This window comes from Megachile rotundata, chromosome 5, assembly GCF_050947335.1.
Source record: "Megachile rotundata isolate GNS110a chromosome 5, iyMegRotu1, whole genome shotgun sequence".
NCBI classification, from domain to species: Eukaryota; Metazoa; Arthropoda; class Insecta; order Hymenoptera; family Megachilidae; genus Megachile; species Megachile rotundata.
Window position 1 is genome coordinate 13247532 of NC_134987.1, and position 16471 is coordinate 13264002.

The following is a 16471-nucleotide window of genomic DNA, read 5'->3' on the forward strand; positions in this document are numbered from 1 at the left end:
AGCCGATTTTATCTGAACGATTCGATGTTACTCGTGATTTCTGGCTTGTAAAGCGAAAGCTTTACATAACTATGGTCGACGGTGCTTTTTTAAGCAGTTTGCGAGGTAAGCTCACGGCGTAATCCGACGCCGTTCTACCAGGGTCGTATTTTAACACGATGAAAATGCAAATTCGATCGGTATCGAGCTTGAAACTCTCCCTTCCAGGCTTCATCGAATGAAATTTATAAAATTTCGGAAGAACTAAGCGGCCGCCTGCCTACCAGCGAGGAACCTTATGAATTTTACATCAAACATCACGGAGCCATGTTTTACGGGCTAATTTGATATTCAAATAAATTATCCTTGCGCGTTTGATCGATCGGACGACTTTCTTAGTTCGGGATGCTGCTCTCGACGAAGTTCATGGGAAAACATGCTCCTTCAGAACATTGACGTGCCGTGTTTTTGCACGGTCGCGTTTTAACGAAATTGATTATATTTCCGGATTTATAAGATTATAGGTTCTTCAACTTTCAGATTTCTGCATTAATAAATTTGCAAATTTGCAAATTCGTAAATTTTTGAATTGTGGGATTCGTATGTTTCTAAATTTAAGTTCTACGTTTCTAAATCTTGGTGATGTTTTCGAATTCCGAAATTTCAAAATTTCTCAGTTCTCAAATTTTCTAAATCTGCATTCTGCAATTCCACAATCCCCTATTCCAAAGTTTTCAAATTCCACATTCCCCAATTCCAAAGCTTTGCAATTCCACGTCCCCCAATTCCCAAATTTCCCAACTCTAAGTTTCGCAATTCCACATTCTCCAATTCCCAAGTTTTGTAATTCCACATTCCCAATTCCCACACTTTTCAATTCCACATTCCCCAATTACAAAGCTTTGCAATTCCACATTCTCCAATTTCAAAGCTTCCAAATTCCACATTCCCCAATTCCAATGCTTTGCAATTCCACATTCTCCAATTCCTACACTTTTCAATTCCACATTCCCCAATTCCAAAGCTTCCAAATTCCACATTCCCCAATTCCAAAGCTTTGCAATTCCACATCCCCCAATTCCCAAATTGCCTAACTCTAAGTTTCGCAATTCCACATTCCCCAATTCCCAAGTTTTGTAATTCCACATTGCCCAGTTCCCACACTTTTCAATTCCACATTCCCCAATTCCAAAGCTTTGCAATTCCACATTCCTTAGTTCCCTAATTTCCCAACCCCAAATTTCGTAATTCCTCATTCCCCAATTCCCAAATTTCCCAATTCTACATTCTGCAATTCCACATTTCCTAATTCCTTTGGCCTCCACTTTCAATTTCTTCAATTCTAAAATCCCCAGTTTCCAAATTAGCAATTTTACACATTCCCCAAGTTCACATTCTTCAATTCCTTATCTGTCGGTACCAATTTCTCTATTTCCGTCATTATTCAATTCCCATATTTCCAAATTTCCAAATTATTACATTTCCATATTTCCACGTTTCTGAATTACTTAAATTACTTAATTAATTTTTAAGTTAATTAAGAACAAACCATTACACGTACAGTTGTCTCTGATCAACTTGCCCATACCTAACTAAAATCATCGGAATCCTAGAAAGAAAGTACTAAAATAAAATTTTAAGTAAAATTACTTCAAAATACCAAAAATAAAGGTATAATTACTATACTTCAGTGAACTTTCTCTAGCAGTTACCTAAAATTCTAGCGTGTTCATTTGCAGCAGTAATTCTCTCTCTAGCATAATTTTCGCGCATCACGTTGTCCGTTGTAATATTTTCTATTTTCTCGGTCGAAAATTTTGCGAACGATGTTAAGAATGAGGGATGCTAGTACTTGAATACAAACCGAGGCAGATTAAATTTCCATTGCAAATTTCATTCGGTTTCATTTAAGACTGTTCGGTGACGTGACGATTCACCCCATCTGAACGGTTGATTTTCATTTACTCGAGAGAGTACGCTAAACTCTAAATTTTATATTCATTTCTCTTCGAGCCTTTCTTGAATATCGATAGCTGATTTTTAGGAAAAATTGTAGAATTTTTAGAAATTGGAAATTATTATTAATTGGCTAATTTTTTTGTATTTTTATTTTGGATGCACTAAAATATTTTAGAAGATGTTTGTATATATCTTTATTTTATAATTTTATGATTTTATTTGAGAATAGAAGTGAAATATTTTGGAGCACTCTGTAAGCAAGATATAAAAGAGATAAATATTTCCAGACGATATTTATTAAAAATAAAATTATTGTCCATTAAGTTTTCTTTATAAATGTAGAAGTTAAACATGAAAGGAGTTAAACATGAAAGTTGCAAATTATTTGTAAAAATTGTAAATTATTGAACCAGTAATAGATGACGATCATGACTAGCAAATAACACGTATAAAATATATAATGTAATAATAAAATTTAAAAGACAGTGAAATTTCAAAAGCTACTCTGTCAAACCCATTAATGATATAAGATAGTAAATTAATAATAAAAATAAATGTACATTCTCTCATCGAAACTTGCACATTTCACTGAATTTTTCCACAAGGAAAAATCCATCTTCACCGTTTCTATTTACAGAAAAGGTTGCACAATTTTGCGTATTCTAAGCAACGATAAATCTGAAGTGTGTGTTCTAGATAAGGTTATCGGGACACAATAAATTTCCAAATGAAGAAATATCACTAAATCTTATTAATTTCACACACTCGGTCGAGACAAGAGAATAAATACTAAAAGAAATATACGCGGAAGAATGGTAGGCAGTAAATAGAAGAGTGAAATACCAATAACCGTATCTGCGACGTTCAAAATCGTATCAAGAAGTATTTTAAGAGGCTCGTTACCTTAATGAGTGTCGAGGCTCTGAACGAGTAACGCTAATCGGTAACGGGACTCCTCGTTATCGTCCATTTTCCACGAAACTAGACCGTTATGGCCGGCAACTAATTTAACTTGCTCGACAAGGTCGCCATTTCCCGAGAAAAATTGGCAAGAACACACGAAATATTTCTCTGCGTGTGCTGGTTTTGTTTGCAATTAAAAAACCCATGTTCGCCAAGTGAAATCGACTGGTCGATAAATTGAACGCTCGAGGCTATTTGAAAATAATATTTTATCGATTGAAACTTTATTAACAGCCTTTGTAGACAGAAATAGTAAATTTATGAAAATAACTGAAAAGTGTGATGCAATTAACACCTTTGTGCGTTATTCAGCATAATTTGCCATTACTTTTTATAGTTGTTTATTCCTTCATTTTTATTTTTATCATTTTTGTTACAAAATAAAATATTAACATCTTATCTTAATTTTACAGAATTTCTTTTGTAGATGATGTTATAAAAAATTATACACATTTAACTTTATGAACTGGATCATTATAGCACTTTTATTTTTTTTGGTTTCGTTGTTGATCATCGTTATGATAACCCTAACTAAATAAAAATAAAAAAAAAGATAAAGATTTCGTGTAAATTTAGAAACCTTTAAATTTACAAAATTTCTAAATTAAAAATTTAGAAATTCAAAACCATTAAACCTAACCTATAAGTTTAGAGATTTATAAGTTTGTAATTTTTCAAAAATTCACACCAAATTCAGTAGTTTATTTTTCGTTACTAACAAGATTTATAAACGTAAAGGAAAAATTATTATTATTAATAAAATACAGAAATGATTTGCACAGAGACCATAAAGTTTGATATTCGAATCAGGACGTGGATAGACTGTTCCTGCACGAATGGTGAAAAATCGGAAGATCGATAACGCTTCGAAAGAAGATAAATACAAGTTCCGGACCATAAATAACACTATTCGATGGGAGTGTTTTACCATTGCATTCCCTATCCTCGAAACCACTCCCGAAAGTATTTTTATATGTACAGGGTGTTCCATTTCAATCTTCATTTTCTTCGTTGAAGTTTTTTACGAAAGCTAAAATCTTGCATTTTTATTCTATGCCTCACTTCACAAGTATAACTAAATTATAGGGTAATAAAATAGATATTGCGTTTTATGATTTTTCTGTAATTTTAAAAGTTTCTCATTATACACTATAAATGTTCAGATAAATATATAAAAGGTATTTGACATATAACAACTACTATATTTCTTACAAATGAGTTATATAAATTGTACTAAAAAATGTATACTTCATCTACTCTTCATGTCTTGCCCTACAAAAAATTTAATAACAATTATTTTCTTCCTTGTCAACTACTATTTGAAACATTTTCTTGTACGAATAATTTCTAAAATATTCAAAGGATCTCTTCAAATAGAACCTCCTCTATTTTAATAAAATAATTTAATAACAATTATTTTCTTCATTGTCAACTACTATTTAAGACATTTTCTTGTACGAATAATTTCTAAAATATTCAAAGGAACTCTTTAAATAGAGCCTCCTCTACATCTTCATACAATATAAAACCACCCCAAAAATGTCTTTATTGTGTACATTTCACACATTTCATTTTGAGCCTATCACATGTAAATTTTGCATACATTATGCGTATAACAAAATTTTGCCTAGACAACTTCAATTTATTATCGCATCCAGGAAATTTAATAATATGAAACGGGACACCCCTTACATAGTTTGTTTCGTAGCTGCACTAGTTCACGAAGGACCGTACTTGTTCCTAAATCGCTTATCAAGTCAGAAGGAAAAAGAGATGTAAAAAAAGGGTGACCAACAGCGTCTCCATTCGGAGCATATTGTATGGGGCTCGCCGTAAAAAGTTTACGATCGGACCCATCAAATCCCCGGAAGAACGACGTACGGGTTGCAATAGGTGGATAGCGGGTACGATCTGGAAGGAAAAATGTAAAATGGCCACGTCAATGAATTCCCGTGGGGTACTGGATCGAGCAAAGAAACCCCTCGCCCATTCACACGACATTTTCCTCGATAAATAAACTCAACCGCTGCTATCATATTTCTTTGTCGCGTTCCGGTGTCAGACTGGTATCTGACCGTATCCTGGAGAGCCGTTATTTACGATGGGTCCGGAAGATTTATCATCGAATTGATTTTCCACGCTTCCAATTGCATTATCTTTTTTGTTGCGACACTCGAACTACGCGGAATAAACAGTACCGATATCTTGCTTCTCTTTTCGTATCTGAATGATAACCTTTGATCATTTGATATAATTGATATTTGATATAATTCGTTATTTAATGTGATTCTGTGCGATTATTGCTATATCAGATTATTGTTTAGATAGCAGCTCTATGGTACTTGAAATGTTTTGAAGTTGATGAGTGATGGAGATTTAGAAATTATTTGTTCTTTCAGAATTTGCATCGTAGACATCACTTATTCTTTCAAAATTTGGAAAATTTAGAAATTATTTGTTCTTTCAAAGTTTGGGTCTTAGACGTCGTTTATTCTTCGAAGTTTGAGAGATTCAGAAATTGTTTGTGGTCTCTGAGTTTGGATCGTAGACATCGCTTATTCTTTCAAAGTTTGAATAATTTAGAAATATGTGTTCCTTCAGAGTGTAGGGAGTTTAGCAATTGTTTATTCCTTCATTCTTTGAGATACTTGGAAATTATTTAAACTTGTGGAACTTAGAAATTGTTCTTACTCAAAAGACGTTTAAATACATCAGTACATGATTATTCAACTAAATTGTTCTTTCTCAAAAGACGTTTAAATATATCGATACACGATTATTCAACTAAATTGTTCTTTTTCAAAAGACGTTTAAATATATCAATACACGATTATTCAACTAAATTGTTCTTTTTCAAAAGACGTTTAAATATATCAGTACATGATTATTCAACTAAATTGTTCTTTCTCAAAAGATGTTTAAATACATCAATACACGATTATTCAACTAAATTGTTCTTTTTCAAAAGACGTTTAAATATATCAATACACGATTATTCAACTAAATTGTTCTTTCTCAAAAGATGTTTAAATACATCAGTACATGATTATTCAACTAAATTGTTCTTTCTTAAAAGATGTTTAAATACATCAGTACACAATTATTCAACTAAATTGTTCTTTCTCAAAAGATGTTTAAATACATCAGTACATGATTATTCAACTAAATCGTTCTTTCTCAAAAAACGTTTAAATGTATCACTACGCGATTATTCAATTAAATTGTTCTTTCTCAAAAAATGTTTAAATACATCAATACACGATTATTCAACTAAATTGTTCTTTTTCAAAAGACGTTTAAATATATCAATACACGATTATTCAACTAAATTGTTCTTTCTCAAAAGATGTTTAAATACATCAGTACATGATTATTCAACTAAATTGTTCTTACTCAAAAGACGTTGAAATACATCAGTACATGATTATTCAACTAAATCGTTCTTTCTCAAAAAACGTTTAAATGTATCACTACACGATTATTCAATTAAATTGTTCTTTCTCAAAAAACGTCTAAATACATCAAAACATTATTCAACTAAATAGTTCTTTCTCTAAAGACGTTTAAATACATCAAAACACGATTATTCATTTCCAACCTCATCACATTTAAGTTCCACATCTGATTTCTTCCCGATAATCGATGTCCGCTTGACACATCCTGCAACTCCAAAGTTGATTACCTTTAATATCGCGACCTAACTCAAATCTTCGAAATCACGTCCCTGAATTTCCTAATGTCCGCATCAATTTACTGATCGAAGATCGACTGCCACAAACTTTCCTCCCTATTTTCTCTTTCCCACGATTCAGAAAACTTGCGGAACGTTTTTCAACGCGTCCCGCAAAAATTCAGCCGCGGGCTCGGTTAGTTCGCAGGGTAGACGCTATCTAAGAGACGTTTAAGCAAAAGTTGTGAATTTGAATTTTAAAACAGAGCAGTCGGGGTCCGGTGTTCAGTAGTCGGTTTGGTTTCCTGCTCTTTCTTCGACGAGCTGGCTGCACCGTGGTTAGATTGAAAGATCCTCCGAAAGGCTCTTCCTTCCGCACCCTCAGTCGTCCCCGTATTTCTTCTCCCGCACCTTCTCGCCGTGTATGTTTCCCTCTCGGCGAATGTTTTACGAGCTGGTTTCGACCCGCGAGCCGTAAAATCTGGAAATTTAAGAGAGAACATTTTTGACCCTCGAAAATCCCTCGTACCGAAGCGACGAAACTTTGAATTCGCTCTATCAGAGAAAAATTACTGGTTTTTGCGATTTGGATAATTTGGGTTACTGTTGTAACCTCTTTTAGGTTAACATTGTAACCTCATTTACGGTGCTATTGCAATCTAATTTAGGTTAGGTGATTTAAATATTTTAAATCCTCAAATCCTAAATCTCCAAAATCCCCAAAATTCTAAAATCTCCAAATCCCTAAATTTCGTAATAGCAGCTCTTCCACCTTCACGCGCCAACTCGTGGTTCGACATCAGTAGTTGAAAATTCCGAGTTCCTGAAAACCGTCGATAAGCTCGGTTACGAAAGGATATTATCCACACATGGTTGAATTTAATGGACCGTCGTTGTAAACGGAAGCGAAGTATCGAGATTATACTCGTATCGCGTAGTTAATCGACGCTCGTTCGCGTTCACGCGCGAAAATCGAATTCCGAGGGACGGGAAACACGTTGCCTCGCGGAAAGAAAGTAAAAGAGAAAGAAGCGTCCGCGAAGCGAGAGAAAACCGAGGGAAACGAGTTTTACATTTCTCAGCGGTTGATCGCGTTCAACAGAAGGCAAGCACGGTTTACGATTCCCAGTTTCTTGGGAATTCGGGACGCTGCGAGGCTATGTACCTCTTTTACTCGAGCGTATTGTCGGCTTGCTCGTTCGTGAAATCGCAAAAGTAGCTTCCACTGTTCGGCAAGTTGTTTTCTTCGTTTAGAAGAATGCTGATCCACTCTTGTCTTTACGAGAATCCTGTTAGAAGGCATACTTGCATTTCTTTTGGAGAAACATAGCAATTTATTGAGTTATGTCTGTAGACATCTGCATATGCACATATATACACACATATTTATATGTATATATATTCTTGTATTATATGTAAATTTGTATATGTATATATGTTACATATATTTATACATTTATATCATTTACTATTTTTTACATTATTTTTATTACTATCAAGGATGATGCATATGTGCTACATGTGTGCACAAGTTCACACATATTATATATAATATTTTTGTATTATATGTAAATTTGCATATATAGATGCGTTACATATATTTATATATTTATATCATTTACTATTTTTTACATTATTTTTATTACTATCAAGGATGATGCATATGTGCTACATGTGTGCACATGTTCACACATATTATATATATTTTTGTATTATATGTCAATTTGCATATAAAGATGTGTTACATATATTTATAATTTTACATCGTTTACTATTTTTTACATTATTTTTATTACAATCAAGGATGATGCATATGTGCTACATGTGTGCACATGTTCACACATATTATATATATTTTTGTATTATATGTAAATTTGCATATAAAGATGTGTTACATATATTTATAATTTTACATCGTTTACTATTTTTTACATTATTGTTATTACTATCAAGGATGATGCATATGTGCTACATATGTGCACATATACACACATATTATATATATTTTTGTATTATATGTAAATTTGCATATAAAGATGTGTTACATATATTTATAATTTTACATCGTTTACTATTTTTTACATTATTGTTATTACTATCAAGGATGATGCATATGTGCTACATATGTCCACATGTTCACACATATTATATATATTTTTGTATTATATGTAAATTAGCATATATAGATGCGTTACATATATTTATATATTTACATCGTTTACTATTTTTTACATTATTTTTATTACTATCAAGGATGATGCATATGTGCTACATATGTGCACATATACACACATATTATATATATTTATATTTATATATATTTTTATATTCTATGTATAAATTTGAATATATAGATATGTTACATATATTTATAAATGTATAGCATTTACTATTTTCACAATTATTTTTATTATCAAGGATGCTAAATTTTTGAATTCAAGAATTTCAATATCCTGATATTTTTTAATTCTATAGCTGTAAATACCAAAACTTTCAATTCCTAAATTTTTAAGTCCCCAAATACTTAAATCTACAAGTCCCAAAATCCTCCAATTCTAAAATCCCCAGATACCCTCATTCCGAAATCCTCAAAACCTCAAACTACCTTTAATAAACGAATTTATGTCGTTATTAATGTTTTAATCATTCCGTGGTAAAATTGTTACTCGGACGAAAGAAGAAAAAGAAGGTAAACAAGTTTGGTAATTGTTGGAGACAGCGACGAAATCAACGTTCCTCCTTTTTCCATCGAAGTTTGCTATACTGCATTAAGGTTCATTCCCGAAGTTTCACTCTAAAACTCGCGAAAAGTGGTAACAGTTTGAAACTGTATCCTCGAATGGACTTGGGAAACACTTACGGACCGTTTTACCGGGAATCCTTTCTTGACGTCTAGGGATTAAAAATCGTCGGTGAAAACAGTCGGCAGATCGTTTAAAACACCGATCACGTGCTCCATCCGTTTAAACAATGTAGAAGAAAACATTCGATTACCGCGTAAAATACCCAGCCATATCTTCGGAAATTTAATAAATCAACGACCGATATCTGACTGAAGTGTTCTCCAATCTTTCGATGGCAGAAAATTTGATTAAAAGTTAAACTTCCCTTAAACAAAGGATCTCTCAAAGCGAATCTTGAAAATAGTTTTAAAACTGGCAAAGAGATTAAAATCTGCCGAAAGGCTCATTACTCGTCCCCGTTAATTAACTTGAAGAATGAGTTTAAGTACTTAACGGAGGAACTTTGTATCCGGCCATAAATTAAACTCCCTTGGACAGCGGCTTTTTATTAAAATCGTAATTATACGAAAATAGAAGAATATACATAATGCATCGAAGTGGCTAATATCGATCGTGTATCTCTTAAAGCGTCACGTAGACACCCCATAAATATCGAGAAGGATCCTCTCTTTTATGTCGACGCCGGTGAGTAGCCATAACTCCGTGAATGCAACACGGCACAATGGCGGCCATCTCGATCAAACTGCGAAACTTGACGTTCGCGATTCAACGGTGCATCGTTCGCACGCTATCAATCCAATTTATCTGTTTATCAGGGGACATTAAGAAATTCATCAGCGAACTCGTTCGATAAACGCGTCGCTCGATTTGAACGTGATGTTCTTTGGGAAACAATGGACGATGCTACTGATTGTCGAGAATATCTGCGGCGGAATTTGTTGTCCTCAGAATAGAACTGATTTGTTTGGAAAGTTCTGATATTGGGTTTGTAAATACTGCGATGTATATGGTCACATAACCTATTGGATAATACCGAACTGTAAGTTCGAAATTTCTTGGGGTAATTAAGAGTTTGAAATTTTAGTGCTGGAAGGTATTTTTGTTTTTGTCAGAATTTTGTTGGTAAACTTAAGACTTTTTAGTTGAAGAGTTTGTGGAATTTATTTAGGATTACTATTATTACTAGTTACTAGGATTATTAGTTATTTCTATTTCTCTTATTACTACTACTACTTCTCTTATTATTATTTCTTTTACTGCCACTATTTCTCTTATTACTATTTTTCTTATTATTATTTCTCTTACTACTACTATTTCTCTTACTGCTATTATTTCTACTACTACTACTATTTCTCTTACTGCTACTATTTCTCTTACTGCTACTGTTTCTCTTACTATTTTTTTTTTTAATTGAATGTTTAAGGTCACATGCACCATCTTAGGTTATTAGTGACCACATTTTTCTATTATTAATTGTAGTATTATTGTCTGCTTCCATACGTTTATACATAATATGTATAATACTATAGATTCAATTAAAATATAATTATTTCAAATTATCGTATTAAAATTTAGTTTACATTGAACTGACAAACACATAAGGGTGCGAGAGAGAAGAACGAGGACGCTTCCTTATATGCATGTCTACGCAGGCTTGCCAATTTTAGTGGAAATGGTGATTCTCTCTAACAACTTCACTGAAATTTTTGAACTTCTAAATTTAAAAGTTTCAAATTTCTTAAGACTGAAAATTGAAAGTTTGAAATTTCTTGAACCCTGAATTTGGAAGTTTCAAATGTCTTACGTTCTAAATTTGAAAGTTCGAAATTTCTTAAATCCTAAATTTGCAAACTTGAAATTTCTCATATCTTTAATTTGAGATTTTTAAATTTCTTGAATCGTAAATTTGCAAGTTTGAAATTTCTTACATCCTAAATTTAAGAGTTTAAAATTTCTTAACCCCTAAATTTACAAGCTTGAAATTTCTTATATCTTAAATTTGAGAGTTTGAAATTTCTTGGACCCTAAATTTGCAAGCGTGAAATTTCTTATATCCTAAATTTGAAAGTTTGAAATTCTTTAAGTCCTAAATTAGAGAGTTTGAAATTTCTTAAACCCTAAATTTGCAAGCGTGAAATTTCTTATATCCTAAATTTGAAAGTTTGAAATTCTTTAAGTCCTAAATTTGAGAGTTTGAAATTTCTTAAACGCTAAATTTGCAAGCTTGAAATTTCTTACATCCTAAATTTAAGAGTTTAAAATTTCTCAAGTCCTAAATTTACAAGCTTGAAATTTCTTACATCCAAAATTTGAGGGTTTAAAGTTTCTTAAATCCTAAATTTAAAAATCTAAAATTTCTTAAGCTTTAAATCTGGAAGTTTTCCATTTAAGCTCTAAATTTAAAACTATGGAATTTCTCAAACCCTAAAATTAAATCATTAAAATTTCCCTAATCCCAAATTTAGAAATATGAAATATCTCAAATCTTAAATTCGAAAACTTCAAACATCATAAACTCTAAATACAAAAGCTTGCAATTTCCAAACCCCTAAATTCGCAACTTAAAAATATCTAGAAACAAGTAAAATCCCCATTAAAAAATATCTAAAACCAATTAAATTCTCAACAATCGCTATAATCGAAAGAATGAAATATTTCCTTGTCCGCTTTAAGATTCTGTCTTATTTTCTCCACATTTATATTATATTTTTATGATTGCATCTACCCTCGAAAAGCCCCGTCTGATGCTCCTTTGAACGCGTTTTCCATCGAAATTGAATTACTCGATCCTCGAAAGTTTTGTATTATGCTCGTCGCGAAGAAAGGTACGTCATTAAAAACGTAAAAAATAAGTGACGGAAACGTCGAACGCGGTGCTCTCAAAGTAATTCAACTTCGTCGCGGCACAAAGAAGCATACGGAATCGAGAACTTTTCCGTCTCTTGAAAAATCGTCATTCTTCGAGTCTTCAAGACTTCTGTGAGGACTGTTTAGAAATTCTAAATGTGTCGACTCTCGTATTCCCACGACGAACCTTTCTTTTAACCTTCGTCAACGTGTCCCGTTTTTAAAAATCCTTAAACGAGAAAATGTAGCTCCGTGTCTACTTTTCTTTGCTGGAAATCTTTGCAGATCTTATTTTAATCTTTCCTGTGATTTTGGAACGTATGACTTTTGGTCTTCATTCTTTCTTAAAAATATTCTGCGCCTTTTGCTCAATTTTCTCCTTCACTTAGAAACATTTATAGTTTCAATTTTTTCTTAGATTTTTTTTGTTAAAAATATTCAAGAATTTTATCTTAATTTTTCATATAATCTTCTGCAATTTGTATTTTCTCTTTGATTTAGAAACCTTTATAGTTTCAATTTTTTTTTCTTTTTTGTTAAAAATATTCAAGAATTTTATCTTAATTTTTCATATAATCTTCTGCAATTTTTATTTTCTCTTTGATTTAGAAACCTTTATAGTTTCAATTCTTTTTTCATTTTTTTTGTTAGAAATATTCAAGAATTTTATCTTAATTTTTCATATAATCTTCTGCAATTTTTATTTTCTCTTTGATTTAGAAACATTTATAGTTTCAATTTTTTTTTCTTTTTTGTTAAAAATATTCAAGAATTTTATCTTAATTTTTCATATAATCTTCTGCAATTTTATGTTGAAAATATTTGAGTATGTTCTTCGTTTTCGACCTTAATTCCTTCTTAAAAATATTCTTCAATTTTACCTCAATTTTCTCTTTGATTTAGCAATATTTATAGTTTCAATTTTTTTTTATTTTCTTGTTAAAAATATTCAGGAATTTTATCTTCATTTTTTATGTACACTCCTTCTGCAATTTTGTGTTGAAAACATTTTAATATGTTCTCCTCTTTAATACGTTTTGATTTGGAAACACATATATTTTCATATATTTTGTTTATTCTTTTACTGCAAACATTCCTGGATTTTACCTAAATTTTTCCGTTTGATGTCAAAACACATACATTTTTAATATCCCCTTAAAAACATTCAAGAATTTCACCTGAATCATTGTTGTGATTTCAAAGCGATAGTCGAAGAGAATGAGAAAGTCATCAAGAAACAATTCGACTCGAACAAGTATCGTCGATTGGCACTTTCGATAACGAGGTGTCAAAATCGGAAGAAGAGATCGATGTGTACGCGTGCTGGATTAGTCAAACACGCGAGGAAAATTCAATATTTACTCGAGCTGTCCGCGCGCGTAATCGTGTCGCAATTAAGAGCAGCGAAATTCGATTATGTACCCGCTTGGTTCTCGGCAATGGGCTGTAATTAGCAGAGGAACCCGTAGAAAACGAGTAGTGCGGTTAGAACATCTGCCAAAGTGATAACAAGCCAATTACCTTTGCGTTTTACACTCTACTCGATTCTGCAGGCTATTACGAGCGAGATATCGGCTATTGCTTCAGCATAGTTATTAACTTGTTTCTTAAATAGACCGCGATTATCCAACTAAGGTGTACCGTTTGGAAATTCTATTGTACGAATGTTCACGTCTTTCGTTTTCTTTTGTTATATTTGGAAATGTCTGGATTTGGGTGATTGGTGGTTTTGGGTCTTTGCGGGTTTGGGAATTTGGGAATTTGGGGCAGTTTTGGAGTTTGACAGCATGGGAATTTGGAAACTTGGCAGTTTCAGAATTTGGAACCATGGGAATTTGGGAGTTTGGGAATATGGGAATTTGAGAATTTGGGAAATTTGAGAATTTGGCAATTTGAGAATTTGGGGAATTCGAGAATATGGAAATTTGGCAAGGTGGGAATTTAAGAACTTGGCAATTTGCCAATTTGGGAAATTTGAGAATTTGGAAATTTGACGAAGTGGGAATTTGAGAATTTGGAAATTTGACAAGGTGGGAATTTGATAATTTGGAAATTTGGCAAGGTAGGAATTTGAAAATTTGGGGAATTTGAGAATTTGGGAAATTTGAGAATTTAGCAATTTGAGAAATTGGCGAATTTGAGAATTTGGAAATTTGACAATGTGGGAATTTGAGAATTTGGAAATTTGACAAGATAAGAATTTGAGAATTTGGAAATTTGGCAAGGTGGGAATTTGAGAATTTGGCAATTTGAGAATTTAGGGAATTTGAGAATTTGGAAATTTGACAAGGTGGGAATTTAAGAATTTGGCAATTTGACAAGATGAGAATTTGAGAATTTGGAAATTTGGCAAGGTGGGAATTTGAGAATTTGGGGAATTTGACAAGATAAGAATTTGAGAATTTGGAAATTTGGCAAGGTGGGAATTTGAAAATTTGGAAATTTGACAATGTGGGAATTTGAGAATTTGGAAATTTGGCAATGTGAGAAATTAGTTTCTCACGTTCTTACATCCCTAAATAACAAATCCCCAAATTTCTAAATCCTCAAATCCCCAAATCCCTGAATTTCCAAATCCGTAAGTTCTCAAATCCCCAAATCTCCAAATCCCAAACTTCTCAAATCCCCAAATCTTGTCAACTCATTAAACTTACAAATACCCAATTCCGAATTTCTAAATTAAATCTACAATGTCACATAATTAAGTATGTATATAAATTTATAAGTAAGTAATATTTTACCTTTATTAAAATTATGAAATATGAATTTACAGAGGCGCATTGCTACAGCATGTTGCACGGTAGCAGCGGAAAGAATGGCAACGCACATCAGAACAGCCTAGACGACAGCAGTACACCATCAGGTCCGTACTTCGATTTGTCGAACTCGAAGAACGTGACCGCTCTTCTGGGCAAGACCACTTACCTGAACTGTCGCGTGAAGAACTTGGGCAACAGAACGGTAAGTAAACGTAAAGTTTAAAATCATTTTCTGGACAATGCGTTGCGAAATTGTTGTAAAACTACTGTTTACAGTCCCTGGCCATCGAAGACCACGTACAAAAATTTCACTTTTATGTCATATATGGAAAATTGTCTTAGGTCATGCAAAATTATTACTAAATACCTTGATAAGGATATATACACAATTTGTTACTATCGTGATAATAAATTGTGTGATGAGTGATTAAGGGTTGTGCATTTACGTTAGGAGTATCGATAGTCAGGTGAAAGAATGCCATAGAAAATGTCTGCCTACTCAAAAGACTAGTTTACAACTCTTCAACCACGTTATTTGAGTTGAAAAGAATTACAGATATTTGGGAAAATAATGAAGATATAAAGCATATGATCAATGTATGCGGAGCATGCCGATACAAGCTGTCACCGCAGCAGAGGGTGGAAATACAAGATATTAACATATGTTAATAATGTTATGTACAGTAGTAGTGTATCAAGTCAGTAGCTAACAAATTATATAATTACAATTTGAGGGCCTTTTAATTTTACAGAAGACGTGAGAATTTGGCAATTTGAGAATTTGGGGAATTCGAGAATTTGGAAATTTGGTGAGGTGGGAATTTGAGAATTTGAGGAATTTAAGAATTTGGAAATTTGGCAATGTGGAAACTTGAGAATTGGGGAATTTGGGAATTTGACAAGGTGGAAATTTGAGAATTTGGGAATTTGAAATGCATTTGAAATGCTGAAAATTTATAGTGGTAATTCGATGGCCAGAAACTGTAAAACTACTGTTGTAATTAAATACAACACATTTTCGTCGTGAAACCACTGTCTGGCATAAAATATATTTGTAATCCAGTTCTTGTGGTCGGTTTAGGTTAAGTATCATGGACATTAGAAGTCTTGAAAAGGTAATAATTACGTTGGTCTAAAAATGTAACGTCTGTAGTGTCCCAAAAATTGCAATGATTCAAAAAAGTACATACGTCAAGGCAAAAAGATAATACTCGTCGTTTAAAAATGTAACATGGGTATCATGGAAGGGTTCAAATACATCAGTCATTTTTGTTGAAAAAAAAAAAGAAAAAAAAAATGGATTGAACAACGTAACAACACTATCTAGCTTTCAATAGGAAGACTATAAATTTAACTTTGACACAGTGAAATCTGACCCTGTCACAACACTTAAAATGTTAAAAAGTGATGGCTCAATTCAATCAATGGAAATGTCACATATATCTTCTACGTAATCCACAAAAAGTGAAAAGCATTTTTCTCTGATCTTTTTTTCGTGTGTCACTTGTACAGAAATAGAAGAATAAGCACAGTTTGATACGAAAAATGTC

General features: G+C 32.5%; 1 protein-coding gene across 4 annotated transcripts in view; it reads left to right on the forward strand.

Annotated features, from left to right (window-relative positions):
- The window catches only part of LOC100876978 (zwei Ig domain protein zig-8), a 547773-nt gene that overhangs the window by 299536 nt on the left and 231766 nt on the right, over nucleotides 1–16471 (forward strand). For all 4 annotated transcript variants that reach the window (XM_012281711.2, XM_076532263.1, XM_012281710.2 and 1 more), the window contains one exon: nucleotides 14936–15123. In XM_012281711.2, the coding sequence (XP_012137101.1) occupies nucleotides 14936–15123 (188 nt within the window). The remainder of the gene's footprint in view (nucleotides 1–14935; nucleotides 15124–16471) is intronic.